This window comes from Schistocerca piceifrons, unplaced genomic scaffold, assembly GCF_021461385.2.
Source record: "Schistocerca piceifrons isolate TAMUIC-IGC-003096 unplaced genomic scaffold, iqSchPice1.1 HiC_scaffold_1104, whole genome shotgun sequence".
Taxonomy (NCBI): domain Eukaryota; kingdom Metazoa; phylum Arthropoda; class Insecta; order Orthoptera; family Acrididae; genus Schistocerca; species Schistocerca piceifrons.
In genome coordinates this window covers 1-25,489 of record NW_025726912.1, presented here as the reverse complement: position 1 = coordinate 25,489, position 25,489 = coordinate 1, and the positions used below count along the sequence as shown (strand labels likewise).

Here is a 25,489-nt window from a genome sequence, read left to right as displayed (position 1 = left end):
ATGGCGCACAGCTCGAAACTGACTATTCATTGCTGTTTGCATCATATTTTACTCATAACAGGGGAGGAGAAAGGTCAAAGTTGTACCTTGCCATAAGTGGATGTAAACGTTTTGACGCTGAGGCGTGGACTCCTTGTGGATAACAAACGACAATTCAGTTCGTTCCCTAGCAACAGCAACGCCGTTAATTCAGCCATGATGTACAGCAAATTAAATGCCCCTGGTGAGGGTCAAACTCCCTAACTTAAGATTATGAGACCTACGCGCTACCCATTGCGCTACCGAGGCACGTCTGCAACCAACGTCCCAGGAAACTTGGTAACTCTCGCATATTAGAGACAGACAGTTTGCGCTTTCTCAAGAATCTGTTGTGTTGCTACACGTGCTTTCCCGACTTGCTAGATTAAACTGCTGCCGCAGCTTTGTCAACGGAAAGCAGCACTGCCTGAGGTTGCAGTACATCGCCCTTGCGGCACCTGAACACAGCGGCCTGTAGGGCCAGGCTGACGCTCGAGTTCAGAAATAGCACGCTTCCCTCCAATTACGGTCTCTTGCGTGCTGCGTGTTTGGTTCTTCTCACAGCGAATCGTGCTGTACATTCCTGAGGCTGACGCAGCTCAAGCGAGCAATCGGCGCGGCAGCATTATAGCGAGAACAGCAAAACGATGCATCGGCCGGGAGTCGAACCCGGGCCGCCCGCGTGGTAGGCCAACAGCCTACCACTTTTTTAGTTGTTGTTCTCATTTTGTTAGTTGCATTTGTTGGGGGCGGTCGTCCGTGCTTCCCGAGCACATTCCAGGGTAGGTGTCTGCAGGGAAAGTGGGATTGCCACCCAACGACGTCGGATACAACCGAAAAAAGTGCTACACACGCGGAGTCCCCCACTACACTGCCTAAAAGCGACCGCTCATCACTATCGTGTGAGTAACCTTGCAGCCGCGGCAACGAGTCTTGCCCAAAGACGCAGCGTGCGTGGAGGCGCGGCCCGAACGCGTGTGGATGCACCCTCCTACCTCGTAAAGCGCCTACAGCTACCATCACCGTGGGCCGCTGCCGGCGGGCGGGAAGCCGACACAGCGCGGCGTTGGGAGCAGCGGGTGTGCGGTGGTGGTGTAATGGTGAGCATAGTTGCCTTCCAAGCAGTTGATCCGGGTTCGATTCCCGGCCACCGCAACGGGCGCAAATTTTTACGTATGAGTATGCGAGTCACGTGCAGGCCATCCTGTAGTATGTCCCGACTTGTCCCGACTTTGCTCGGCTGACGCGAAAGCTGACGCTTGGAATTCGCCCTTATCAAAAGGACAGGCGCTATAAACGGCTGTGAGAGGTGAGGTGTAGCGAGGTACCAAAACGACAGGCAAACTGCGACATTTTCTGCTCCTTCTTCTTGAACAAAAAAATAAAAAGAAAAGGGACGCAGTCGGTAGGACTCGAACCTACGCTCCCAGAGGGAATGTGATTTCTAGTCAGACGCCTTAACCACTCGGCCACGACTGCTCGTAGCTAAACGTTCCCTCGAATCGTGTATAATCGAACCGGTCTGCGCAGAATGCTGACAGGATACGAACTCCGTGCACTGATTACGGGAGGGCTACCAGCGCTACGAGACGAGCCATTACGGAAGCGTTAAAATCTTCGCCCGGACAGGGACTCGAACCCTGGACCCTTAGTTTAAAAGCCTAATGCTCTACCGACTGAGCTATCCGGGCTCACGCTTGTTGTGGATGAAGCGGCTGCAAGCAATGTGAATAACTGGAACGCGTGTGTAGGCGTACTACGGTAATTGCTGGCTTCTGGCGCAACTAGCGACTTCACCGACTTGCCACTGACGCTGGTAGCAGCCCAACAACGGACCAGTGCCTCTTCTCCCTTTATCCCGGTGCTGACAGTAATTGCATCTCGTGCCTGTTTCCCCCGATTACGCTCGGTTGAAGCTCCGGAAGGAGGGCGACAAACGAACGTTGGAAGGCCAAAACATGGACGGTCGTGTGCGCAAACACTTCCCATCCGGTACCGGGAGTCGAACCTGGGCCTCCTGGGTGAAAGCCAGGTATCCTAGCCACTTTTTTTTTTTTTTTTTTTTACTCAGAAATGAATGTTCTTTATTTATACATAACAGTGTGAAAAATGCTGCTGCATGGGCATGAATGTATTATAACAAACAGATAACACAAAAACCTATAAGTACTTTCTTTCACAGAGCATTCCACAAGATGAGCAAATTAGAATAACAAAAATCAGTCTTGATGCATTCTTATTTCAAACTTTAGTTAAAGTTTCTATGTTGGGTGCTCCTTTCTTCAAAACGATACTTTTCAATGACCGAGTTTCCCTTTGCATTTCTTGTGACCCTGTAATAGTACTTCAGTTTTTCAACATTCATCAAACGATCCAAGAAGTCTTCATCGTGTGTTATCAGTATGAGCTGAAAATTCTTGTTCTCCCTCCTTAAATTTATAAGGTCTGTGAGAGTTTCTCCAAGACTGTCTATGTTCTCCCTATCCAAATTTGTGGTTGGTTCATCCAGAGCTAAGATTCCACAATTAATACTTAGAATTTCTGCCAAAGCAATTCGGATAACAAGCGACGCTAGAACCTTCTGCCCAGCACTGCAGCGTCCCTTCATATCAATCTCAACATCATTCTTCACCTGAACAACCCGATAGTTGAATGTTCGCTTCTTGTCTGCACTCGTGGTTTCAGGAGCATCTGTTTTAATTTCTATATAATCAATATCATTCCCACGATAGATTTTTCGCCACAGTTCTCTTATAATCGTATTAATCTTCCTCATGCGCTCCTGATGAAAGTAAATGAGTGACCAATCCAAAGCGACAAAGTATTTGTTCAGATCAGCTGATGCTAGCTGGTTTACCTTAATTCGTCGCTGCAGATCATTGTATTTTTTTTCTGCATTTTTATATATGTCCTTATTTAGATCTCGTCGCAGAGTATTCACACTATCTCTTAATTCCTTAAATCGTCCTTCTGAAATTGATTTCTCCTCTTTGACAGCTGAAATTTCTCTGCAGAGACGACTTTTCTCTTCTTCAATGGTTTTCACTTGGAACTTACCAAGGCGCTGTTTTACTTTATCTATTACACTCTTCAGTTCTTCAGCTTCTACCTGTTTCTCCTTCAATATTTTGTTATCTTCAAGTTCTCTTGCTTTCAGCTGCTGATTTGAAATTTTTTCTTTAAGCTTATCAATGTTTTCACACGTTCTTCTGTTTTTATCTGCAAGGGTCTCCTTTTTAGAGTCCAGTTCTATCAATCTTTCTTGAACTGACGTAAGTTTCTCTTTCATGCCGCTCTGTTCATACCGTTGAATGCTATTATGCCAATTACAAATTTCATCATGTTTCCTTCCTTGCTCAACAATCTTATTTTGTCCCTGATCTACATTTTTTCGATTTTCTGTAACTCTAATATTTTTTGACTGCACTGCAGAATCAAGTGTCTCTCTAGCTTCTTGAAGTCGGGTCTCGAGCACCTCAATTTCTGACTGTATCATCACATGCATACTTTGCAACTCCTGCAAACGTTCCTCCAGTTGTCGACGTTTCTGCTGTCCACTTTCGAGCTTCAATTTCTTTTCCATAAGTACATTTTTGCGCTCCCTCAGCTGGTTGACTCTCTCTGAATGCCTTCTCAGTGACTCCTGCTTCATGTGGAGTGCACGCTGAATAGCACTGACTTGTGCTCGAAGCTCCTCCTGCTCTGCCAGGGCTTCCTCCATGGAGCGTGACGATCCTGTGGGCATCTTAGACTGCAGCTCCTGAATTTCTTTGTCTATGCGGCGCAGTTCTGTCTGCAACTGATCAATGCGGACTACATCTCCTTGGATATCCTTTGCCATCTGCTCCTTTGCTTTTGGACCCAGTAACTGCTCCTTCAAATCTTTAATCTGTTTCCGAGCTGCATCTAAAGCCTCTTCTGTTTGATGAAGTGACTCTTTCATTTCTGGTATCTCCTTGGTGCGCATGATATCAGTTCTTTCATAAGCAGGTTTCATTTGCAAAAGTTTATCATATTCCTTTAGCTTATTTTCTAGTTCTTTCTTATTGTCCTGAAGGCGTGCTGGGACTTCACTGACTTTATTACTCAGTTCATATGCAAGTTCAGCAGCTTCAGAAGCGGCTTCAAACTCCCTATGACACAATGGACAGCAAGGATCTTCCTGTTCCAGTTTCTGAATGTAGCGACGGAACATGTATTCCGAAGCACTGAGCGTTCCTTTTTGGTCCTGCAGTTCTTGTATTCTATCAGAAACACTTTGTATGTACTCATCAAAATCTTGCCTGCCACACAAATCATATATTTCTTCTTCAAATTTTCGCAGCTCTCTTTCTTTCAAATCCAACTGCTCCTTGTGATGGGCTCGTTTCACTTCAAGTGCAGCCGCCTCATTCTGCTTACTATTTATCTTCTCATTGATGTTGTTGATCTGACGAGTCAGTTGAAGCATGCAAGCATCCAAGTCATGTTTCAAATTTTGTTGTGGCACTGTAAACAAAAGGTGGCGCAGTGCTTCATTGTGTTTGTTCTTTAGTTTTTTGAGTTCGGACTCCTTAGATGCCTTCAGTTTGTTCTGGATATCAAGCTGTGCCTGCTCACTACTCAACAGCTGCAATGTCTGAACTTCTTTATCCACAATAACTAGCTTATCATCCAGCCTGTTGCTCTCTTGGTGCTGATCTCTAATTTCTTTTTTCAGCTGTTCTTCATCAAGTTCTTGACAAGCAGTTTCCCAGTTAGTTTTTGCTTGCTCCAGTTCTCTTCCTAATTTGACAAGTTCTTCACCAGATTTCTCTATATCTTCAATTTCTGTTTTGACACTCCATTCTTCAGCTTTATTATCTTCTGCTTGTCGTTTTTTTGAGGTGATTTCCTGCTCTAGCTTTGCTTTAGTGTCTCTAGCAATGTCTATTTTACTTTGGAGTTCCTGCTCTTCTCTTTGAAACCTGTTCCGTAACTGCTCAAACTGTACCTTTGACTCTCTTATTTTATCGTCGACTTGATGCATTAAATTTGAGACAAGAACTTCTGAAGAAAATGTATCTTCTTTTACTCTTATTTGAAATGTTTCTGCCAATCTCTGTAGATTCTTATTGCGTGCATCTATTCGAGTATTATGATCTTCTTCCTCTTTCTGAAGTTTTCCAAGAGTCATCTGCTCTTGGCTTGTTTCTTCCAATACTCGCTCCTCATCCCTAGATATCTGCTGAAGTTCAATCTCCATAGATTTCAAGTGCTCCTGCCAGTTCCTTGCTTCAGTTTTAAAACTGTTGATTAAATCAGTTATTTCTTCTAAAGTTTTCCACTCAAGCACTTCCTTAATATTCTTCTTTAAATCTGATTGTTGCGATTCTAGTATTTTCATCTTGTCTTCAGCTCTTTCTTTCTCCCTGGTGAGCTGAAGGAAATCCTTTTCCACATCACAAATTTCATCTAGTTTTTCTAGCAAAGGTGATAGTTTATCGCTCAAGTTATCTATTTTGTCCTGAGTTACTGCCAGACGACTCTCTGCCTCTTGTAAATCCTTCTTTTTTGAAACAGTCTCATCTTTTATCTCTTGTTGTGATTTCAGAAGTTTCTCATCAGTGCTGATTTCTGTATTTACTGCTTTCCTAAGATCTCTGATGTGTTCCAAACATTTATTAAGTTTTGTTGCATCGAATATGGAATCAAACTTCTCCTTGAGTTTCTTTCCCTCATCCATTGGCCAGTTAGAATCTTCTTGATGGCAAAATATAACATTGCTCAGAACAGCTTTTGATACACCAAAAACATGAGACATTTCTAAATTTACATCAATGCACCGTCCACCAACCTGTACAACTTCACCACTAGACTTCTTCCTATGAATTACTGGATCCAGTGTTTTCAATTGCAAATTTTTTGCCTTCTGTGTTGTTTGTAACGTACGTGTGATGACAACTTCTTCGCCTTTGCGATCAGCCATCAACAATTTTATTTGGCCCCTTGTCTCTGGCTGACGAGCCATCTTCGGGTCATGAACAAACGACTGCCCTTGTTTAGTTCCTGCTGGCACCTCACCTGTAGCTGCATACTTCAGGGCTTCAATTGTCGTCGTCTTACCACATCCGTTCTGCCCTAATATCAGCGTCACAGGTGATTGAAACGTAATCATCTGCTGATCACTGTCGTTCGGACCAAAGCTTCGGATTCCCTGTATCTGCATCTTAAGTAATCTAGCCATTATATCGAATTTTAAAGGACCGAATACGAACAAATAACTGTAAACAATATCAATAGTGATACAATCCGTCACATCACGGAAGGGCGCCTATCCTCTAATCAGTGTTACCTACATTAATGTACCAATTGCGCTTTCATAATATGACACTATCTTTAAAACACAAATCATCAACAATTTCTGACAGCCAAATTTCCACGCTGAAAACACATGCCATACACCCGCCAATATCTAATCATGTTTACCATCACTAGACCACACCGGATTTGCTCGATAAACGTGAGATTTACTCCCTCTCCTCTCGCATTTCGTGCTGAATCCGGACTCAGTGGTGTTCTCTGTTTGCGAGCATATTTGCGCGTGCAGACTGGCATGGCGCACAGCTCGAAACTGACTATTCATTGCTGTTTGCATCATATTTTACTCATAACAGGGGAGGAGAAAGGTCAAAGTTGTACCTTGCCATAAGTGGATGTAAACGTTTTGACGCTGAGGCGTGGACTCCTTGTGGATAACAAACGACAATTCAGTTCGTTCCCTAGCAACAGCAACGCCGTTAATTCAGCCATGATGTACAGCAAATTAAATGCCCCTGGTGAGGGTCAAACTCCCTAACTTAAGATTATGAGACCTACGCGCTACCCATTGCGCTACCGAGGCACGTCTGCAACCAACGTCCCAGGAAACTTGGTAACTCTCGCATATTAGAGACAGACAGTTTGCGCTTTCTCAAGAATCTGTTGTGTTGCTACACGTGCTTTCCCGACTTGCTAGATTAAACTGCTGCCGCAGCTTTGTCAACGGAAAGCAGCACTGCCTGAGGTTGCAGTACATCGCCCTTGCGGCACCTGAACACAGCGGCCTGTAGGGCCAGGCTGACGCTCGAGTTCAGAAATAGCACGCTTCCCTCCAATTACGGTCTCTTGCGTGCTGCGTGTTTGGTTCTTCTCACAGCGAATCGTGCTGTACATTCCTGAGGCTGACGCAGCTCAAGCGAGCAATCGGCGCGGCAGCATTATAGCGAGAACAGCAAAACGATGCATCGGCCGGGAGTCGAACCCGGGCCGCCCGCGTGGTAGGCCAACAGCCTACCACTTTTTTAGTTGTTGTTCTCATTTTGTTAGTTGCATTTGTTGGGGGCGGTCGTCCGTGCTTCCCGAGCACATTCCAGGGTAGGTGTCTGCAGGGAAAGTGGGATTGCCACCCAACGACGTCGGATACAACCGAAAAAAGTGCTACACACGCGGAGTCCCCCACTACACTGCCTAAAAGCGACCGCTCATCACTATCGTGTGAGTAACCTTGCAGCCGCGGCAACGAGTCTTGCCCAAAGACGCAGCGTGCGTGGAGGCGCGGCCCGAACGCGTGTGGATGCACCCTCCTACCTCGTAAAGCGCCTACAGCTACCATCACCGTGGGCCGCTGCCGGCGGGCGGGAAGCCGACACAGCGCGGCGTTGGGAGCAGCGGGTGTGCGGTGGTGGTGTAATGGTGAGCATAGTTGCCTTCCAAGCAGTTGATCCGGGTTCGATTCCCGGCCACCGCAACGGGCGCAAATTTTTACGTATGAGTATGCGAGTCACGTGCAGGCCATCCTGTAGTATGTCCCGACTTGTCCCGACTTTGCTCGGCTGACGCGAAAGCTGACGCTTGGAATTCGCCCTTATCAAAAGGACAGGCGCTATAAACGGCTGTGAGAGGTGAGGTGTAGCGAGGTACCAAAACGACAGGCAAACTGCGACATTTTCTGCTCCTTCTTCTTGAACAAAAAAATAAAAAGAAAAGGGACGCAGTCGGTAGGACTCGAACCTACGCTCCCAGAGGGAATCTGATTTCTAGTCAGACGCCTTAACCACTCGGCCACGACTGCTCGTAGCTAAACGTTCCCTCGAATCGTGTATAATCGAACCGGTCTGCGCAGAATGCTGACAGGATACGAACTCCGTGCACTGATTACGGGAGGGCTACCAGCGCTACGAGACGAGCCATTACGGAAGCGTTAAAATCTTCGCCCGGACAGGGACTCGAACCCTGGACCCTTAGTTTAAAAGCCTAATGCTCTACCGACTGAGCTATCCGGGCTCACGCTTGTTGTGGATGAAGCGGCTGCAAGCAATGTGAATAACTGGAACGCGTGTGTAGGCGTACTACGGTAATTGCTGGCTTCTGGCGCAACTAGCGACTTCACCGACTTGCCACTGACGCTGGTAGCAGCCCAACAACGGACCAGTGCCTCTTCTCCCTTTATCCCGGTGCTGACAGTAATTGCATCTCGTGCCTGTTTCCCCCGATTACGCTCGGTTGAAGCTCCGGAAGGAGGGCGACAAACGAACGTTGGAAGGCCAAAACATGGACGGTCGTGTGCGCAAACACTTCCCATCCGGTACCGGGAGTCGAACCTGGGCCTCCTGGGTGAAAGCCAGGTATCCTAGCCACTTTTTTTTTTTTTTTTTTACTCAGAAATGAATGTTCTTTATTTATACATAACAGTGTGAAAAATGCTGCTGCATGGGCATGAATGTATTATAACAAACAGAAAACACAAAAACCTATAAGTACTTTCTTTCACAGAGCATTCCACAAGATGAGCAAATTAGAATAACAAAAATCAGTCTTGATGCATTCTTATTTCAAACTTTAGTTAAAGTTTCTATGTTGGGTGCTCCTTTCTTCAAAACGATACTTTTCAATGACCGAGTTTCCCTTTGCATTTCTTGTGACCCTGTAATAGTACTTCAGTTTTTCAACATTCATCAAACGATCCAAGAAGTCTTCATCGTGTGTTATCAGTATGAGCTGAAAATTCTTGTTCTCCCTCCTTAAATTTATAAGGTCTGTGAGAGTTTCTCCAAGACTGTCTATGTTCTCCCTATCCAAATTTGTGGTTGGTTCATCCAGAGCTAAGATTCCACAATTAATACTTAGAATTTCTGCCAAAGCAATTCGGATAACAAGCGACGCTAGAACCTTCTGCCCAGCACTGCAGCGTCCCTTCATATCAATCTCAACATCATTCTTCACCTGAACAACCCGATAGTTGAATGTTCGCTTCTTGTCTGCACTCGTGGTTTCAGGAGCATCTGTTTTAATTTCTATATAATCAATATCATTCCCACGATAGATTTTTCGCCACAGTTCTCTTATAATCGTATTAATCTTCCTCATGCGCTCCTGATGAAAGTAAATGAGTGACCAATCCAAAGCGACAAAGTATTTGTTCAGATCAGCTGATGCTAGCTGGTTTACCTTAATTCGTCGCTGCAGATCATTGTATTTTTTTTCTGCATTTTTATATATGTCCTTATTTAGATCTCGTCGCAGAGTATTCACACTATCTCTTAATTCCTTAAATCGTCCTTCTGAAATTGATTTCTCCTCTTTGACAGCTGAAATTTCTCTGCAGAGACGACTTTTCTCTTCTTCAATGGTTTTCACTTGGAACTTACCAAGGCGCTGTTTTACTTTATCTATTACACTCTTCAGTTCTTCAGCTTCTACCTGTTTCTCCTTCAATATTTTGTTATCTTCAAGTTCTCTTGCTTTCAGCTGCTGATTTGAAATTTTTTCTTTAAGCTTATCAATGTTTTCACACGTTCTTCTGTTTTTATCTGCAAGGGTCTCCTTTTTAGAGTCCAGTTCTATCAATCTTTCTTGAACTGACGTAAGTTTCTCTTTCATGCCGCTCTGTTCATACCGTTGAATGCTATTATGCCAATTACAAATTTCATCATGTTTCCTTCCTTGCTCAACAATCTTATTTTGTCCCTGATCTACATTTTTTCGATTTTCTGTAACTCTAATATTTTTTGACTGCACTGCAGAATCAAGTGTCTCTCTAGCTTCTTGAAGTCGGGTCTCGAGCACCTCAATTTCTGACTGTATCATCACATGCATACTTTGCAACTCCTGCAAACGTTCCTCCAGTTGTCGACGTTTCTGCTGTCCACTTTCGAGCTTCAATTTCTTTTCCATAAGTACATTTTTGCGCTCCCTCAGCTGGTTGACTCTCTCTGAATGCCTTCTCAGTGACTCCTGCTTCATGTGGAGTGCACGCTGAATAGCACTGACTTGTGCTCGAAGCTCCTCCTGCTCTGCCAGGGCTTCCTCCATGGAGCGTGACGATCCTGTGGGCATCTTAGACTGCAGCTCCTGAATTTCTTTGTCTATGCGGCGCAGTTCTGTCTGCAACTGATCAATGCGGACTACATCTCCTTGGATATCCTTTGCCATCTGCTCCTTTGCTTTTGGACCCAGTAACTGCTCCTTCAAATCTTTAATCTGTTTCCGAGCTGCATCTAAAGCCTCTTCTGTTTGATGAAGTGACTCTTTCATTTCTGGTATCTCCTTGGTGCGCATGATATCAGTTCTTTCATAAGCAGGTTTCATTTGCAAAAGTTTATCATATTCCTTTAGCTTATTTTCTAGTTCTTTCTTATTGTCCTGAAGGCGTGCTGGGACTTCACTGACTTTATTACTCAGTTCATATGCAAGTTCAGCAGCTTCAGAAGCGGCTTCAAACTCCCTATGACACAATGGACAGCAAGGATCTTCCTGTTCCAGTTTCTGAATGTAGCGACGGAACATGTATTCCGAAGCACTGAGCGTTCCTTTTTGGTCCTGCAGTTCTTGTATTCTATCAGAAACACTTTGTATGTACTCATCAAAATCTTGCCTGCCACACAAATCATATATTTCTTCTTCAAATTTTCGCAGCTCTCTTTCTTTCAAATCCAACTGCTCCTTGTGATGGGCTCGTTTCACTTCAAGTGCAGCCGCCTCATTCTGCTTACTATTTATCTTCTCATTGATGTTGTTGATCTGACGAGTCAGTTGAAGCATGCAAGCATCCAAGTCATGTTTCAAATTTTGTTGTGGCACTGTAAACAAAAGGTGGCGCAGTGCTTCATTGTGTTTGTTCTTTAGTTTTTTGAGTTCGGACTCCTTAGATGCCTTCAGTTTGTTCTGGATATCAAGCTGTGCCTGCTCACTACTCAACAGCTGCAATGTCTGAACTTCTTTATCCACAATAACTAGCTTATCATCCAGCCTGTTGCTCTCTTGGTGCTGATCTCTAATTTCTTTTTTCAGCTGTTCTTCATCAAGTTCTTGACAAGCAGTTTCCCAGTTAGTTTTTGCTTGCTCCAGTTCTCTTCCTAATTTGACAAGTTCTTCACCAGATTTCTCTATATCTTCAATTTCTGTTTTGACACTCCATTCTTCAGCTTTATTATCTTCTGCTTGTCGTTTTTTTGAGGTGATTTCCTGCTCTAGCTTTGCTTTAGTGTCTCTAGCAATGTCTATTTTACTTTGGAGTTCCTGCTCTTCTCTTTGAAACCTGTTCCGTAACTGCTCAAACTGTACCTTTGACTCTCTTATTTTATCGTCGACTTGATGCATTAAATTTGAGACAAGAACTTCTGAAGAAAATGTATCTTCTTTTACTCTTATTTGAAATGTTTCTGCCAATCTCTGTAGATTCTTATTGCGTGCATCTATTCGAGTATTATGATCTTCTTCCTCTTTCTGAAGTTTTCCAAGAGTCATCTGCTCTTGGCTTGTTTCTTCCAATACTCGCTCCTCATCCCTAGATATCTGCTGAAGTTCAATCTCCATAGATTTCAAGTGCTCCTGCCAGTTCCTTGCTTCAGTTTTAAAACTGTTGATTAAATCAGTTATTTCTTCTAAAGTTTTCCACTCAAGCACTTCCTTAATATTCTTCTTTAAATCTGATTGTTGCGATTCTAGTATTTTCATCTTGTCTTCAGCTCTTTCTTTCTCCCTGGTGAGCTGAAGGAAATCCTTTTCCACATCACAAATTTCATCTAGTTTTTCTAGCAAAGGTGATAGTTTATCGCTCAAGTTATCTATTTTGTCCTGAGTTACTGCCAGACGACTCTCTGCCTCTTGTAAATCCTTCTTTTTTGAAACAGTCTCATCTTTTATCTCTTGTTGTGATTTCAGAAGTTTCTCATCAGTGCTGATTTCTGTATTTACTGCTTTCCTAAGATCTCTGATGTGTTCCAAACATTTATTAAGTTTTGTTGCATCGAATATGGAATCAAACTTCTCCTTGAGTTTCTTTCCCTCATCCATTGGCCAGTTAGAATCTTCTTGATGGCAAAATATAACATTGCTCAGAACAGCTTTTGATACACCAAAAACATGAGACATTTCTAAATTTACATCAATGCACCGTCCACCAACCTGTACAACTTCACCACTAGACTTCTTCCTATGAATTACTGGATCCAGTGTTTTCAATTGCAAATTTTTTGCCTTCTGTGTTGTTTGTAACGTACGTGTGATGACAACTTCTTCGCCTTTGCGATCAGCCATCAACAATTTTATTTGGCCCCTTGTCTCTGGCTGACGAGCCATCTTCGGGTCATGAACAAACGACTGCCCTTGTTTAGTTCCTGCTGGCACCTCACCTGTAGCTGCATACTTCAGGGCTTCAATTGTCGTCGTCTTACCACATCCGTTCTGCCCTAATATCAGCGTCACAGGTGATTGAAACGTAATCATCTGCTGATCACTGTCGTTCGGACCAAAGCTTCGGATTCCCTGTATCTGCATCTTAAGTAATCTAGCCATTATATCGAATTTTAAAGGACCGAATACGAACAAATAACTGTAAACAATATCAATAGTGATACAATCCGTCACATCACGGAAGGGCGCCTATCCTCTAATCAGTGTTACCTACATTAATGTACCAATTGCGCTTTCATAATATGACACTATCTTTAAAACACAAATCATCAACAATTTCTGACAGCCAAATTTCCACGCTGAAAACACATGCCATACACCCGCCAATATCTAATCATGTTTACCATCACTAGACCACACCGGATTTGCTCGATAAACGTGAGATTTACTCCCTCTCCTCTCGCATTTCGTGCTGAATCCGGACTCAGTGGTGTTCTCTGTTTGCGAGCATATTTGCGCGTGCAGACTGGCATGGCGCACAGCTCGAAACTGACTATTCATTGCTGTTTGCATCATATTTTACTCATAACAGGGGAGGAGAAAGGTCAAAGTTGTACCTTGCCATAAGTGGATGTAAACGTTTTGACGCTGAGGCGTGGACTCCTTGTGGATAACAAACGACAATTCAGTTCGTTCCCTAGCAACAGCAACGCCGTTAATTCAGCCATGATGTACAGCAAATTAAATGCCCCTGGTGAGGGTCAAACTCCCTAACTTAAGATTATGAGACCTACGCGCTACCCATTGCGCTACCGAGGCACGTCTGCAACCAACGTCCCAGGAAACTTGGTAACTCTCGCATATTAGAGACAGACAGTTTGCGCTTTCTCAAGAATCTGTTGTGTTGCTACACGTGCTTTCCCGACTTGCTAGATTAAACTGCTGCCGCAGCTTTGTCAACGGAAAGCAGCACTGCCTGAGGTTGCAGTACATCGCCCTTGCGGCACCTGAACACAGCGGCCTGTAGGGCCAGGCTGACGCTCGAGTTCAGAAATAGCACGCTTCCCTCCAATTACGGTCTCTTGCGTGCTGCGTGTTTGGTTCTTCTCACAGCGAATCGTGCTGTACATTCCTGAGGCTGACGCAGCTCAAGCGAGCAATCGGCGCGGCAGCATTATAGCGAGAACAGCAAAACGATGCATCGGCCGGGAGTCGAACCCGGGCCGCCCGCGTGGTAGGCCAACAGCCTACCACTTTTTTAGTTGTTGTTCTCATTTTGTTAGTTGCATTTGTTGGGGGCGGTCGTCCGTGCTTCCCGAGCACATTCCAGGGTAGGTGTCTGCAGGGAAAGTGGGATTGCCACCCAACGACGTCGGATACAACCGAAAAAAGTGCTACACACGCGGAGTCCCCCACTACACTGCCTAAAAGCGACCGCTCATCACTATCGTGTGAGTAACCTTGCAGCCGCGGCAACGAGTCTTGCCCAAAGACGCAGCGTGCGTGGAGGCGCGGCCCGAACGCGTGTGGATGCACCCTCCTACCTCGTAAAGCGCCTACAGCTACCATCACCGTGGGCCGCTGCCGGCGGGCGGGAAGCCGACACAGCGCGGCGTTGGGAGCAGCGGGTGTGCGGTGGTGGTGTAATGGTGAGCATAGTTGCCTTCCAAGCAGTTGATCCGGGTTCGATTCCCGGCCACCGCAACGGGCGCAAATTTTTACGTATGAGTATGCGAGTCACGTGCAGGCCATCCTGTAGTATGTCCCGACTTGTCCCGACTTTGCTCGGCTGACGCGAAAGCTGACGCTTGGAATTCGCCCTTATCAAAAGGACAGGCGCTATAAACGGCTGTGAGAGGTGAGGTGTAGCGAGGTACCAAAACGACAGGCAAACTGCGACATTTTCTGCTCCTTCTTCTTGAACAAAAAAATAAAAAGAAAAGGGACGCAGTCGGTAGGACTCGAACCTACGCTCCCAGAGGGAATCTGATTTCTAGTCAGACGCCTTAACCACTCGGCCACGACTGCTCGTAGCTAAACGTTCCCTCGAATCGTGTATAATCGAACCGGTCTGCGCAGAATGCTGACAGGATACGAACTCCGTGCACTGATTACGGGAGGGCTACCAGCGCTACGAGACGAGCCATTACGGAAGCGTTAAAATCTTCGCCCGGACAGGGACTCGAACCCTGGACCCTTAGTTTAAAAGCCTAATGCTCTACCGACTGAGCTATCCGGGCTCACGCTTGTTGTGGATGAAGCGGCTGCAAGCAATGTGAATAACTGGAACGCGTGTGTAGGCGTACTACGGTAATTGCTGGCTTCTGGCGCAACTAGCGACTTCACCGACTTGCCACTGACGCTGGTAGCAGCCCAACAACGGACCAGTGCCTCTTCTCCCTTTATCCCGGTGCTGACAGTAATTGCATCTCGTGCCTGTTTCCCCCGATTACGCTCGGTTGAAGCTCCGGAAGGAGGGCGACAAACGAACGTTGGAAGGCCAAAACATGGACGGTCGTGTGCGCAAACACTTCCCATCCGGTACCGGGAGTCGAACCTGGGCCTCCTGGGTGAAAGCCAGGTATCCTAGCCACTTTTTTTTTTTTTTTTTTACTCAGAAATGAATGTTCTTTATTTATACATAACAGTGTGAAAAATGCTGCTGCATGGGCATGAATGTATTATAACAAACAGAAAACACAAAAACCTATAAGTACTTTCTTTCACAGAGCATTCCACAAGATGAGCAAATTAGAATAACAAAAATCAGTCTTGATGCATTCTTATTTCAAACTTTAGTTAAAGTTTCTATGTTGGGTGCTCCTTTCTTCAAAACGATACTTTTCAATGACCGAGTTTCCCTTTGCATTTCTTGTGACCCTGTAATAGTACTTCAGTTTTTCAACATTCATCAAACGATCCAAGAAGTCTTCATCGTGTGTTATCAGTATGAGCTGAAAATTCTTGTTCTCCCTCCTTAAATTTATAAGGTCTGTGAGAGTTTCTCCAAGACTGTCTATGTTCTCCCTATCCAAATTTGTGGTTGGTTCATCCAGAGCTAAGATTCCACAATTAATACTTAGAATTTCTGCCAAAGCAATTCGGATAACAAGCGACGCTAGAACCTTCTGCCCAGCACTGCAGCGTCCCTTCATATCAATCTCAACATCATTCTTCACCTGAACAACCCGATAGTTGAATGTTCGCTTCTTGTCTGCACTCGTGGTTTCAGGAGCATCTGTTTTAATTTCTATATAATCAATATCATTCCCACGATAGATTTTTCGCCACAGTTCTCTTATAATCGTATTAATCTTCCTCATGCGCTCCTGATGAAAGTAAATGAGTGACCAATCCAAAGCGACAAAGTATTTGTTCAGATCAGCTGATGCTAGCTGGTTTACCTTAATTCGTCGCTGCAGATCATTGTATTTTTTTTCTGCATTTTTATATATGTCCTTATTTAGATCTCGTCGCAGAGTATTCACACTATCTCTTAATTCCTTAAATCGTCCTTCTGAAATTGATTTCTCCTCTTTGACAGCTGAAATTTCTCTGCAGAGACGACTTTTCTCTTCTTCAATGGTTTTCACTTGGAACTTACCAAGGCGCTGTTTTACTTTATCTATTACACTCTTCAGTTCTTCAGCTTCTACCTGTTTCTCCTTCAATATTTTGTTATCTTCAAGTTCTCTTGCTTTCAGCTGCTGATTTGAAATTTTTTCTTTAAGCTTATCAATGTTTTCACACGTTCTTCTGTTTTTATCTGCAAGGGTCTCCTTTTTAGAGTCCAGTTCTATCAATCTTTCTTGAACTGACGTAAGTTTCTCTTTCATGCCGCTCTGTTCATACCGTTGAATGCTATTATGCCAATTACAAATTTCATCATGTTTCCTTCCTTGCTCAACAATCTTATTTTGTCCCTGATCTACATTTTTTCGATTTTCTGTAACTCTAATATTTTTTGACTGCACTGCAGAATCAAGTGTCTCTCTAGCTTCTTGAAGTCGGGTCTCGAGCACCTCAATTTCTGACTGTATCATCACATGCATACTTTGCAACTCCTGCAAACGTTCCTCCAGTTGTCGACGTTTCTGCTGTCCACTTTCGAGCTTCAATTTCTTTTCCATAAGTACATTTTTGCGCTCCCTCAGCTGGTTGACTCTCTCTGAATGCCTTCTCAGTGACTCCTGCTTCATGTGGAGTGCACGCTGAATAGCACTGACTTGTGCTCGAAGCTCCTCCTGCTCTGCCAGGGCTTCCTCCATGGAGCGTGACGATCCTGTGGGCATCTTAGACTGCAGCTCCTGAATTTCTTTGTCTATGCGGCGCAGTTCTGTCTGCAACTGATCAATGCGGACTACATCTCCTTGGATATCCTTTGCCATCTGCTCCTTTGCTTTTGGACCCAGTAACTGCTCCTTCAAATCTTTAATCTGTTTCCGAGCTGCATCTAAAGCCTCTTCTGTTTGATGAAGTGACTCTTTCATTTCTGGTATCTCCTTGGTGCGCATGATATCAGTTCTTTCATAAGCAGGTTTCATTTGCAAAAGTTTATCATATTCCTTTAGCTTATTTTCTAGTTCTTTCTTATTGTCCTGAAGGCGTGCTGGGACTTCACTGACTTTATTACTCAGTTCATATGCAAGTTCAGCAGCTTCAGAAGCGGCTTCAAACTCCCTATGACACAATGGACAGCAAGGATCTTCCTGTTCCAGTTTCTGAATGTAGCGACGGAACATGTATTCCGAAGCACTGAGCGTTCCTTTTTGGTCCTGCAGTTCTTGTATTCTATCAGAAACACTTTGTATGTACTCATCAAAATCTTGCCTGCCACACAAATCATATATTTCTTCTTCAAATTTTCGCAGCTCTCTTTCTTTCAAATCCAACTGCTCCTTGTGATGGGCTCGTTTCACTTCAAGTGCAGCCGCCTCATTCTGCTTACTATTTATCTTCTCATTGATGTTGTTGATCTGACGAGTCAGTTGAAGCATGCAAGCATCCAAGTCATGTTTCAAATTTTGTTGTGGCACTGTAAACAAAAGGTGGCGCAGTGCTTCATTGTGTTTGTTCTTTAGTTTTTTGAGTTCGGACTCCTTAGATGCCTTCAGTTTGTTCTGGATATCAAGCTGTGCCTGCTCACTACTCAACAGCTGCAATGTCTGAACTTCTTTATCCACAATAACTAGCTTATCATCCAGCCTGTTGCTCTCTTGGTGCTGATCTCTAATTTCTTTTTTCAGCTGTTCTTCATCAAGTTCTTGACAAGCAGTTTCCCAGTTAGTTTTTGCTTGCTCCAGTTCTCTTCCTAATTTGACAAGTTCTTCACCAGATTTCTCTATATCTTCAATTTCTGTTTTGACACTCCATTCTTCAGCTTTATTATCTTCTGCTTGTCGTTTTTTTGAGGTGATTTCCTGCTCTAGCTTTGCTTTAGTGTCTCTAGCAATGTCTATTTTACTTTGGAGTTCCTGCTCTTCTCTTTGAAACCTGTTCCGTAACTGCTCAAACTGTACCTTTGACTCTCTTATTTTATCGTCGACTTGATGCATTAAATTTGAGACAAGAACTTCTGAAGAAAATGTATCTTCTTTTACTCTTATTTGAAATGTTTCTGCCAATCTCTGTAGATTCTTATTGCGTGCATCTATTCGAGTATTATGATCTTCTTCCTCTTTCTGAAGTTTTCCAAGAGTCATCTGCTCTTGGCTTGTTTCTTCCAATACTCGCTCCTCATCCCTAGATATCTGCTGAAGTTCAATCTCCATAGATTTCAAGTGCTCCTGCCAGTTCCTTGCTTCAGTTTTAAAACTGTTGATTAAATCAGTTATTTCTTCTAAAGTTTTCCACTCAAGCACTTCCTTAATATTCTTCTTTAAATCTGATTGTTGCGATTCTAGTATTTTCATCTTGTCTTCAGCTCTTTCTTTCTCCCTGGTGAGCTGAAGGAAATCCTTTTCCACATCACAAATTTCATCTAGTTTTTCTAGCAAAGGTGATAGTTTATCGCTCAAGTTATCTATTTTGTCCTGAGTTACTGCCAGACGACTCTCTGCCTCTTGTAAATCCTTCTTTTTTGAAACAGTCTCATCTTTTATCTCTTGTTGTGATTTCAGAAGTTTCTCATCAGTGCTGATTTCTGTATTTACTGCTTTCCTAAGATCTCTGATGTGTTCCAAACATTTATTAAGTTTTGTTGCATCGAATATGGAATCAAACTTCTCCTTGAGTTTCTTTCCCTCATCCATTGGCCAGTTAGAATCTTCTTGATGGCAAAATATAACATTGCTCAGAACAGCTTTTGATACACCAAAAACATGAGACATTTCTAAATTTACATCAATGCACCGTCCACCAACCTGTACAACTTCACCACTAGACTTCTTCCTATGAATTACTGGATCCAGTGTTTTCAATTGCAAATTTTTTGCCTTCTGTGTTGTTTGTAACGTACGTGTGATGACAACTTCTTCGCCTTTGCGATCAGCCATCAACAATTTTATTTGGCCCCCTTGTCTCTGGCTGACGAGCCATCTTCGGGTCATGAACAAACGACTGCCCTTGTTTAGTTCCTGCTGGCACCTCACCTGTAGCTGCATACTTCAGGGCTTCAATTGTCGTCGTCTTACCACATCCGTTCTGCCCTAATATCAGCGTCACAGGTGATTGAAACGTAATCATCTGCTGATCACTGTCGTTCGGACCAAAGCTTCGGATTCCCTGTATCTGCATCTTAAGTAATCTAGCCATTATATCGAATTTTAAAGGACCGAATACGAACAAATAACTGTAAACAATATCAATAGTGATACAATCCGTCACATCACGGAAGGGCGCCTATCCTCTAATCAGTGTTACCTACATTAATGTACCAATTGCGCTTTCATAATATGACACTATCTTTAAAACACAAATCATCAACAATTTCTGACAGCCAAATTTCCACGCTGAAAACACATGCCATACACCCGCCAATATCTAATCATGTTTACCATCACTAGACCACACCGGATTTGCTCGATAAACGTGAGATTTACTCCCTCTCCTCTCGCATTTCGTGCTGAATCCGGACCTCAGTGGTGTTCTCTGTTTGCGAGCATATTTGCGCGTGCAGACTGGCATGGCGCACAGCTCGAAACTGACTATTCATTGCTGTTTGCATCATATTTTACTCATAACAGGGGAGGAGAAAGGTCAAACGTTGTACCTTGCCATAAGTGGATGTAAACGTTTTTGACGCTGAGGCGTGGACTCCTTGTGGATAACAAACGACAATTCAGTTCGTTCCCTAGCAACAGCAACGCCGTTAATTCAGCCATGATGTACAGGCAAATTAAATGCCCCTGGTGAGGGGTCAAACTCCCTAACTTAAGATTATGAGACCTACGCGCTACCCATTGCGCTACCGAGGCACGTCTGCAACCAACGTCCCAGGAAACTTGGTAACTCTCGCATTATTAGAGACAGACAGTTTGCGCTTTCTCAAGAATCTGTTGTGTTGCTACACGTGCTTTCCCGACTTGCTAGATTAAACTGCTGCCGCAGCTTTGTCAACGGAAAGCAGCACTGCCTGAGGTTGCAGTACATCGCCCTTTGCGGCACCTGAACACAGCGGCCTGTAGGGCCAGGCTGACGCTCGAGTTCAGAAATAGCACGCTTCCCTCCAATTACGGTCTCTTGCGTGCTGCGTGTTTGGTTCTTCTCACAGCGAATCGTGCTGTACATTCCTGAGGCTGACGCAGCTCAAGCGAGCAATCGGCGCGGCAGCATTATAGCGAGAACAGCAAAACGATGCATCGGCCGGGAGTCGAACCCGGGCCGCCCCGCGTGGTAGGCCAACAGCCTACCACTTTTTTAGTTGTTGTTCTCATTTTGTTAGTTGCATTTGTTGGGGGCGGTCGTCCGTGCTTCCGGAGCACATTCCAGGGTAGGTGTCTGCAGGGAAAGTGGGATTGCCACCCAACGACGTCGGATACAACCGGAAAAAAGTGCTACACACGGCGGAGTCCCCCACTACACTGCCTAAAAGCGACCGCTCATCACTATCGTGTGAGTAACCTTGCAGCCGCGGCAACGAGTCTTGCCCAAAGACGCAGCGTGCGTGGAGGCGCGGCCCGAACGCGTGTGGATGCACCCTCCTACCTCGTAAAGCGCCTACAGCTACCATCACCGTGGGCCCGCTGCCGGCGGGCGGGAAGCCGACACAGCGCGGCGTTGGGGAGCAGCGGGTGTGCGGTGGTGGTGTAATGGTGAGCATAGTTGCCTTCCAAGCAGTTGATCCCGGGTTCGATTCCCGGCCACCGCAACGGGCGCAAATTTTTACGTATGAGTATGCGAGCCACGTGCAGGCATCCTGTAGTATGTCCCGACTTGTCCCGACTTTGCTCGGCTGACGCGAAAGCTGACGCTTGGAATTCGCCCTTATCAAAAGGACAGGCGCTATAAACGGCTGTGAGAGGTGAGGTGTAGCGACGGTACCAAAACGACAGGCAAAACTGCGACATTTTCTGCTCCTTCTTCTTGAACAAAAAAATAAAAGAAAAGGGACGCAGTCGGTAGGACTCGAACCTACGCTCCCAGAGGATCTGATTTCTAGTCAGACGCCTTAACCACTCGGCCACTACTGCTCGTAGCTAAACGTTCCCTCGAATCGTGTTATTAATCGAACCGGTCTGCGCAGAATGCTGACAGCATACGAACTCCGTGCACTGATTACGGGAGGGCTACCAGCGCTACGAGACGAGCCATTACGGAAGCGTTAAAATCTTCGCCCGGACAGGGACTCGAACCCTGGACCCTTAGTTTAAAAGCCTAATGCCTCTACCGACTGAGCTATCCGGGCTCACGCTTGTTGTGGATGAAGCGGCTGCAAGCAATGTGAATAACTGGAACGCGTGTGTAGGCGTACTACGGTAATTGCTGGCTTCTGGCGCAACTAGCGACTTCACCGACTTGCCACTGACGCTGGGTAACAGCCCAACAGCGGTCCAGTGCCTCTTCTCCCTTTATCCCGGTGCTGACAGTAATTGCATCTCGTGCCTGTTTCCCCCGATTACGCTCGGTTTTGAAGCTCCGAAGGAGGGCGACAAACGAACGTTGGAAGGAAAAAAACATGGAGGGGTCGTGTGCGCAAACACTTCCCATCGCGGTACCGGGAGTCGAACCTGGGCCCTCCTGGGTGAAAGCCAGGTATCCTACCCACTAGACCACACCGGATTTGCTCGATAAACGTGAGATTTACTCCCTCTCCTCTCGCATTTCGTGCTGAATCCGACTCAGTGGTGTTCGCTGTTTGCGAGCATATTTGCGCGTGCAGACTGGCATGGCGCACAGCTCGAAACTGACTATTCATTGCTGTTTGGCTCATATTTTACTCATAACAGGGGAGGAGAAAGGTCAAAGTTGTACCTTGCCATAAGTGGATGTAAACGTTTTGACGCTGAGGCGTGGACTCCTTGTGGATAACAAACGACAATTCAGTTCGTTCCCTAGCAACAGCAACGCCGTTAATTCAGCCATGATGTACAGCAAATTAAATGCCCCTGGTGAGGGTCCTAAACTCCCTAACTTAAGATTATGAGACTACGCGCTACCCATTGCGGCTACCGAGGCACGTCTGCAGCCAAGGTCCCAGGAAACTTGGTAACTCTCGCATATTAGAGACAGACAGTTTGCGCTTTCTCAAGAATCTGTTGTGTTGCTACACGTGCTTTCCCGACTTGCTAGATTAAACTGCTGCCGCAGCTTTGTCAAACGGAAAGCGAGCACTGCCTGAGGTTGCAGTACATCGCCCTTGCGGCACCTGAACACAGCGGCCTGTAGGGCCAGGCTGACGCTCGAGTTCAGAATAGCACGCTTCCCTCCAATTACAGTCCTCTTGCGTGCTGCGTGGTTTGGTTCTTCTCACAGCGAATCGTGCTGTACATTCCTGAGGCTGACGCAGCTCAAGCGAGCTATCGGCGCGGCAGCATTATAGCGAGAACAGCAAAAACGATGCATCGGCAGGGAGTCGAACCCGGGCCGCCCGCGTGGTAGGCCAACAGCCTACCACTTTTTTAGTTGTTGTTCTCATTTTGTTAGTTGCATTTGTTGGGGGGCGGTCGTCCGTGCTTCCCGAGCACATTCCAGGGTAGGGTGCTGCAGGGAAAGTGGGGATTGCCACCCAACGACGTCGGATACAACCGAAAAAAGTGCTACACACGCGGAGTCCCCCACTACACTGCCTAAAAGCGGACCGCTCATCACTATCGGTGTGAGTAACCTTGCAGCCGCGGCAACGAGTCTTGCCCAAAGGACGCAGCGTGCGTGGAGGCGCGGCCCGAACGCGTGTGGATGCACCCCTCCTACCTCGTAAAGCGCCTACAGCTACCATCACCGTGGGCCGCTGCCGGCGGGCGGGAAGCCGACACAGCGCGGCGTTGGGAGCAGCGGGTTGTGCGGTGGTGGTGTAATGGGTGAGCATAGTTGCCTTCCAAGCAGTTGATCCGGGTTCGATTCCCGGCCACCGCAACGGGCGCAAATTTTTTACGTATGAGTATGCGAGCCACGTGCAGGGCCATCCTGTAGTATGTCCCGACTTGTCCCGACTTTGCTCGGCTGACGCGAAAGCTGACGCTTGGAATTCGCCTTATCAAAAGGACAGGCGCTATAAACGGGCTGTGAGAGGGTGGAGGTGTAGCGAGGTACCAAAACGACAGGCAAACTGCGACATTTTCTGCTCCTTCTTCTCTTGAACAAAAAAATAAAAAGAAAAGGGACGCAGTCGGTAGGACTCGAACCTACGCTCCCAGAGGGAATCTGATTTCTAGTCAGACGCCTTAACCACTCGGCCACGACTGCTCGTAGCTAAACGTTCCCTCGAATCGTGTATAATCGAACCGGTCTGCGCAGAAATGCTGACAGGATACGAACTCCGTGCACTGATTACGGGAGGGGCTACCAGCGCTACGAGACGAGCCATTACGGAAGCGTTAAAATCTTCGCCCGGGACAGGGACTCGAACCCTGGACCCCTTAGTTTAAAAGCCTAATGCTCTACGACTGAGCTATCCGGGCTCACGCTTGTTGTTGGATGAAGCGGCTGCAAGCAATGTGAATAACTGGAACGCGTGTGTAGGCGTACTACGGTAATTGCTGGCTTCTGGCGCAACTAGCGACTTCACCGCGACTTGCCACTGACGCTGGTAGCAGCCCAACAAACGGACCAGTGCCTCTTCTCCCTTTATCCCGGTGCTGACAGTAATTGCATCTCGTGCCTGTTTCCCCCCGATTACGCTCGGTTGAAGCTCCGGAAGGAGGGCGACAAACGAACGTTGGAAGGCCAAAACATGGACGGTCGTTGTGCGCAAACACTTCCCATCCGGTACCGGGAGTCGAACCTGGGCCTCCTGGGTGAAAGCCAGGTATCCTAGCCACTAGACCACACCGGATTTGCTCGATAAACGTGAGATTTACTCCCTCTCCTCTCGCATTTCGTGCTGAATGCGGACGCAGTGGTGTTCTCTGTTTTGCGAGCATATTTGCGCGTGCAGACTGGCATGGCGCACAGCTCGAAACTGACTATTCATTGCTGTTTGCATCATATTTTACTCATAACAGGGGAGGAGAAAGGTCAAAGTTGTACCCTTGCCATAAGTGGATGTAAACGTTTTGACGCTGAGGCGTGGACTCCTTTGTGGATAACAAACGACAATCAGTTCGTTCCCTAGCAACAGCAACGCCGTTAATTCAGCCATGATGTAACAGCAAACATTAAATGCCCCTGGTGAGGGTCAAACTCCCTAACTTAAAGATTATGAGACCTACGCGCTACCCATTGCGCTACCGAGGCACGTCTGCAACCAACGTCCCAGGAAACTTGGTAACTCTCGCATATTAGAGACAGACAGTTTGCGCTTTCTCAAGAATCTGTTGTGTTGCTACACGTGCTTTCCCCGACTTGCTAGATTAAACTGCTGCCGCAGCTTTGTCAACGGAAAGCAGCACTGCCTGAGGTTTGCAGTACATCGCCCCTTGCGGCACCTGAACACAGCGGCCTGTAGGGCCAGGCTGACGCTCGGAGTTCAGAAATAGCACGCTTCCCTCCAATTACAGTCTCTTGCGTGCTGCGTGTTTGGTTCTTCTCACAGCGAATCGTGCTGTACATTCCTGAGGCTGACGCAGCTCAAGCGAGCAATCGGCGCGGCAGCATTATAGCGAGAAACAGCAAAACGATGCATCGGCAGGGAGTCGAACCCGGGCCGCCCGCGTGGTAGGCCAACAGCCTACCACTTTGTTTAGTTGTTGTTCTCATTTTGTTTAGTTGCATTTGTTGGGGGCGGTCGTCCGTGCTTCCCGAGCACATTCCAGGGTAGGTGTCTGCAGGGAAAGTGGGATTGCCACCCAACGACGTCGGATACAACCGAAAAAAGTGCTACACACGCGGAGTCCCCCACTACACTGCCTAAAAGCGACCCGCTCATCACTATCGTGTGAGTAACCTTGCAGCCGCGGCAACGAGTCTTGCCCAAAGACGCAGCGTGCGTGGAGGGCGCGGCACGAACGCGTGTGGATGCACCCTCCTACCTCGTAAAGCGCCTACAGCTACCATCACCGTGGGCCGCTGCCGGCGGGCGGGAAGCCGGACACAGCGCGGCGTTGGGAGCAGCGGGTTGTGGCGGTGGTGGTGTAATGGTGAGCATAGTTGCCTTCCAAGCAGTTGATCCGGGTTCGATTCCCGGCCACCGCAACGGGCGCAAATTTTTTACGTATGAGTATAGCGAGCCACGTGCAGGCCATCCTGTAGTATGTCCCGACTTTGTCCCGACTTTGCTCGGCTGACGCGAAAGCTGACGCTT

General features: G+C 46.2%; 4 protein-coding genes, 18 non-coding genes and 1 pseudogene across 22 annotated transcripts; 6 read left to right on the top strand and 17 right to left on the bottom strand.

Annotated features, from left to right (window-relative positions):
* Nucleotides 1–1,101: 1,101 nt before the first annotated feature.
* Trnag-ucc lies at nucleotides 1,102–1,173 on the top strand. The gene has a single exon. It is a non-coding gene; the product is annotated as a tRNA-Gly (tRNA).
* A 242-nt stretch (nucleotides 1,174–1,415) lies between these two features.
* Trnas-aga lies at nucleotides 1,416–1,497 on the bottom strand. Its single transcript has one exon. It is a non-coding gene; the product is annotated as a tRNA-Ser (tRNA).
* Nucleotides 1,498–1,636: 139 nt separating this feature from the next.
* Nucleotides 1,637–1,709, bottom strand: Trnak-uuu. Its single transcript has one exon. It is a non-coding gene; the product is annotated as a tRNA-Lys (tRNA).
* Nucleotides 1,710–2,266: 557 nt separating this feature from the next.
* Nucleotides 2,267–2,794, bottom strand: LOC124727436 (DNA repair protein RAD50-like). The gene has a single exon (XM_047248473.1). It carries the CDS (start codon nucleotides 2,792–2,794, stop codon nucleotides 2,267–2,269), a length of 528 nt encoding a protein of 175 aa, XP_047104429.1.
* Nucleotides 2,795–2,876: 82 nt separating this feature from the next.
* Nucleotides 2,877–6,223, bottom strand: LOC124727434 (DNA repair protein RAD50-like). Its single transcript, XM_047248472.1, has 2 exons — nucleotides 3,076–6,223; nucleotides 2,877–2,887 (listed from the first exon to the last, which is right to left on the bottom strand). Exons 1-2 carry the CDS (start codon nucleotides 6,221–6,223, stop codon nucleotides 2,877–2,879), a joined length of 3,159 nt encoding a protein of 1,052 aa, XP_047104428.1.
* Nucleotides 6,224–7,693: 1,470 nt separating this feature from the next.
* Trnag-ucc lies at nucleotides 7,694–7,765 on the top strand. The gene has a single exon. It is a non-coding gene; the product is annotated as a tRNA-Gly (tRNA).
* Nucleotides 7,766–8,007: 242 nt separating this feature from the next.
* Nucleotides 8,008–8,089, bottom strand: Trnas-aga. The gene has a single exon. It is a non-coding gene; the product is annotated as a tRNA-Ser (tRNA).
* Nucleotides 8,090–8,228: 139 nt separating this feature from the next.
* On the bottom strand, nucleotides 8,229–8,301 carry Trnak-uuu. Its single transcript has one exon. It is a non-coding gene; the product is annotated as a tRNA-Lys (tRNA).
* A 555-nt stretch (nucleotides 8,302–8,856) lies between these two features.
* LOC124727433 (DNA repair protein RAD50-like) lies at nucleotides 8,857–9,384 on the bottom strand. The gene has a single exon (XM_047248471.1). It carries the CDS (start codon nucleotides 9,382–9,384, stop codon nucleotides 8,857–8,859), a length of 528 nt encoding a protein of 175 aa, XP_047104427.1.
* Nucleotides 9,385–9,466: 82 nt separating this feature from the next.
* LOC124727432 (DNA repair protein RAD50-like) lies at nucleotides 9,467–12,813 on the bottom strand. The gene is made up of 2 exons (XM_047248470.1): nucleotides 9,666–12,813; nucleotides 9,467–9,477 (listed from the first exon to the last, which is right to left on the bottom strand). Exons 1-2 carry the CDS (start codon nucleotides 12,811–12,813, stop codon nucleotides 9,467–9,469), a joined length of 3,159 nt encoding a protein of 1,052 aa, XP_047104426.1.
* A 1,470-nt stretch (nucleotides 12,814–14,283) lies between these two features.
* On the top strand, nucleotides 14,284–14,355 carry Trnag-ucc. The gene has a single exon. It is a non-coding gene; the product is annotated as a tRNA-Gly (tRNA).
* Nucleotides 14,356–14,597: 242 nt separating this feature from the next.
* On the bottom strand, nucleotides 14,598–14,679 carry Trnas-aga. The gene has a single exon. It is a non-coding gene; the product is annotated as a tRNA-Ser (tRNA).
* A 139-nt stretch (nucleotides 14,680–14,818) lies between these two features.
* On the bottom strand, nucleotides 14,819–14,891 carry Trnak-uuu. The gene has a single exon. It is a non-coding gene; the product is annotated as a tRNA-Lys (tRNA).
* Nucleotides 14,892–15,446: 555 nt separating this feature from the next.
* LOC124727445 lies at nucleotides 15,447–19,404 on the bottom strand (annotated as a pseudogene).
* Nucleotides 19,405–20,886: 1,482 nt separating this feature from the next.
* Nucleotides 20,887–20,959, top strand: Trnag-ucc. Its single transcript has one exon. It is a non-coding gene; the product is annotated as a tRNA-Gly (tRNA).
* A 242-nt stretch (nucleotides 20,960–21,201) lies between these two features.
* Trnas-aga lies at nucleotides 21,202–21,281 on the bottom strand. Its single transcript has one exon. It is a non-coding gene; the product is annotated as a tRNA-Ser (tRNA).
* A 141-nt stretch (nucleotides 21,282–21,422) lies between these two features.
* On the bottom strand, nucleotides 21,423–21,496 carry Trnak-uuu. The gene has a single exon. It is a non-coding gene; the product is annotated as a tRNA-Lys (tRNA).
* A 300-nt stretch (nucleotides 21,497–21,796) lies between these two features.
* On the bottom strand, nucleotides 21,797–21,870 carry Trnae-uuc. Its single transcript has one exon. It is a non-coding gene; the product is annotated as a tRNA-Glu (tRNA).
* A 1,220-nt stretch (nucleotides 21,871–23,090) lies between these two features.
* Nucleotides 23,091–23,163, top strand: Trnag-ucc. The gene has a single exon. It is a non-coding gene; the product is annotated as a tRNA-Gly (tRNA).
* Nucleotides 23,164–23,411: 248 nt separating this feature from the next.
* On the bottom strand, nucleotides 23,412–23,493 carry Trnas-aga. The gene has a single exon. It is a non-coding gene; the product is annotated as a tRNA-Ser (tRNA).
* Nucleotides 23,494–23,634: 141 nt separating this feature from the next.
* Trnak-uuu lies at nucleotides 23,635–23,708 on the bottom strand. The gene has a single exon. It is a non-coding gene; the product is annotated as a tRNA-Lys (tRNA).
* A 302-nt stretch (nucleotides 23,709–24,010) lies between these two features.
* Trnae-uuc lies at nucleotides 24,011–24,082 on the bottom strand. Its single transcript has one exon. It is a non-coding gene; the product is annotated as a tRNA-Glu (tRNA).
* Nucleotides 24,083–25,308: 1,226 nt separating this feature from the next.
* On the top strand, nucleotides 25,309–25,380 carry Trnag-ucc. Its single transcript has one exon. It is a non-coding gene; the product is annotated as a tRNA-Gly (tRNA).
* Nucleotides 25,381–25,489: the final 109 nt, after the last annotated feature.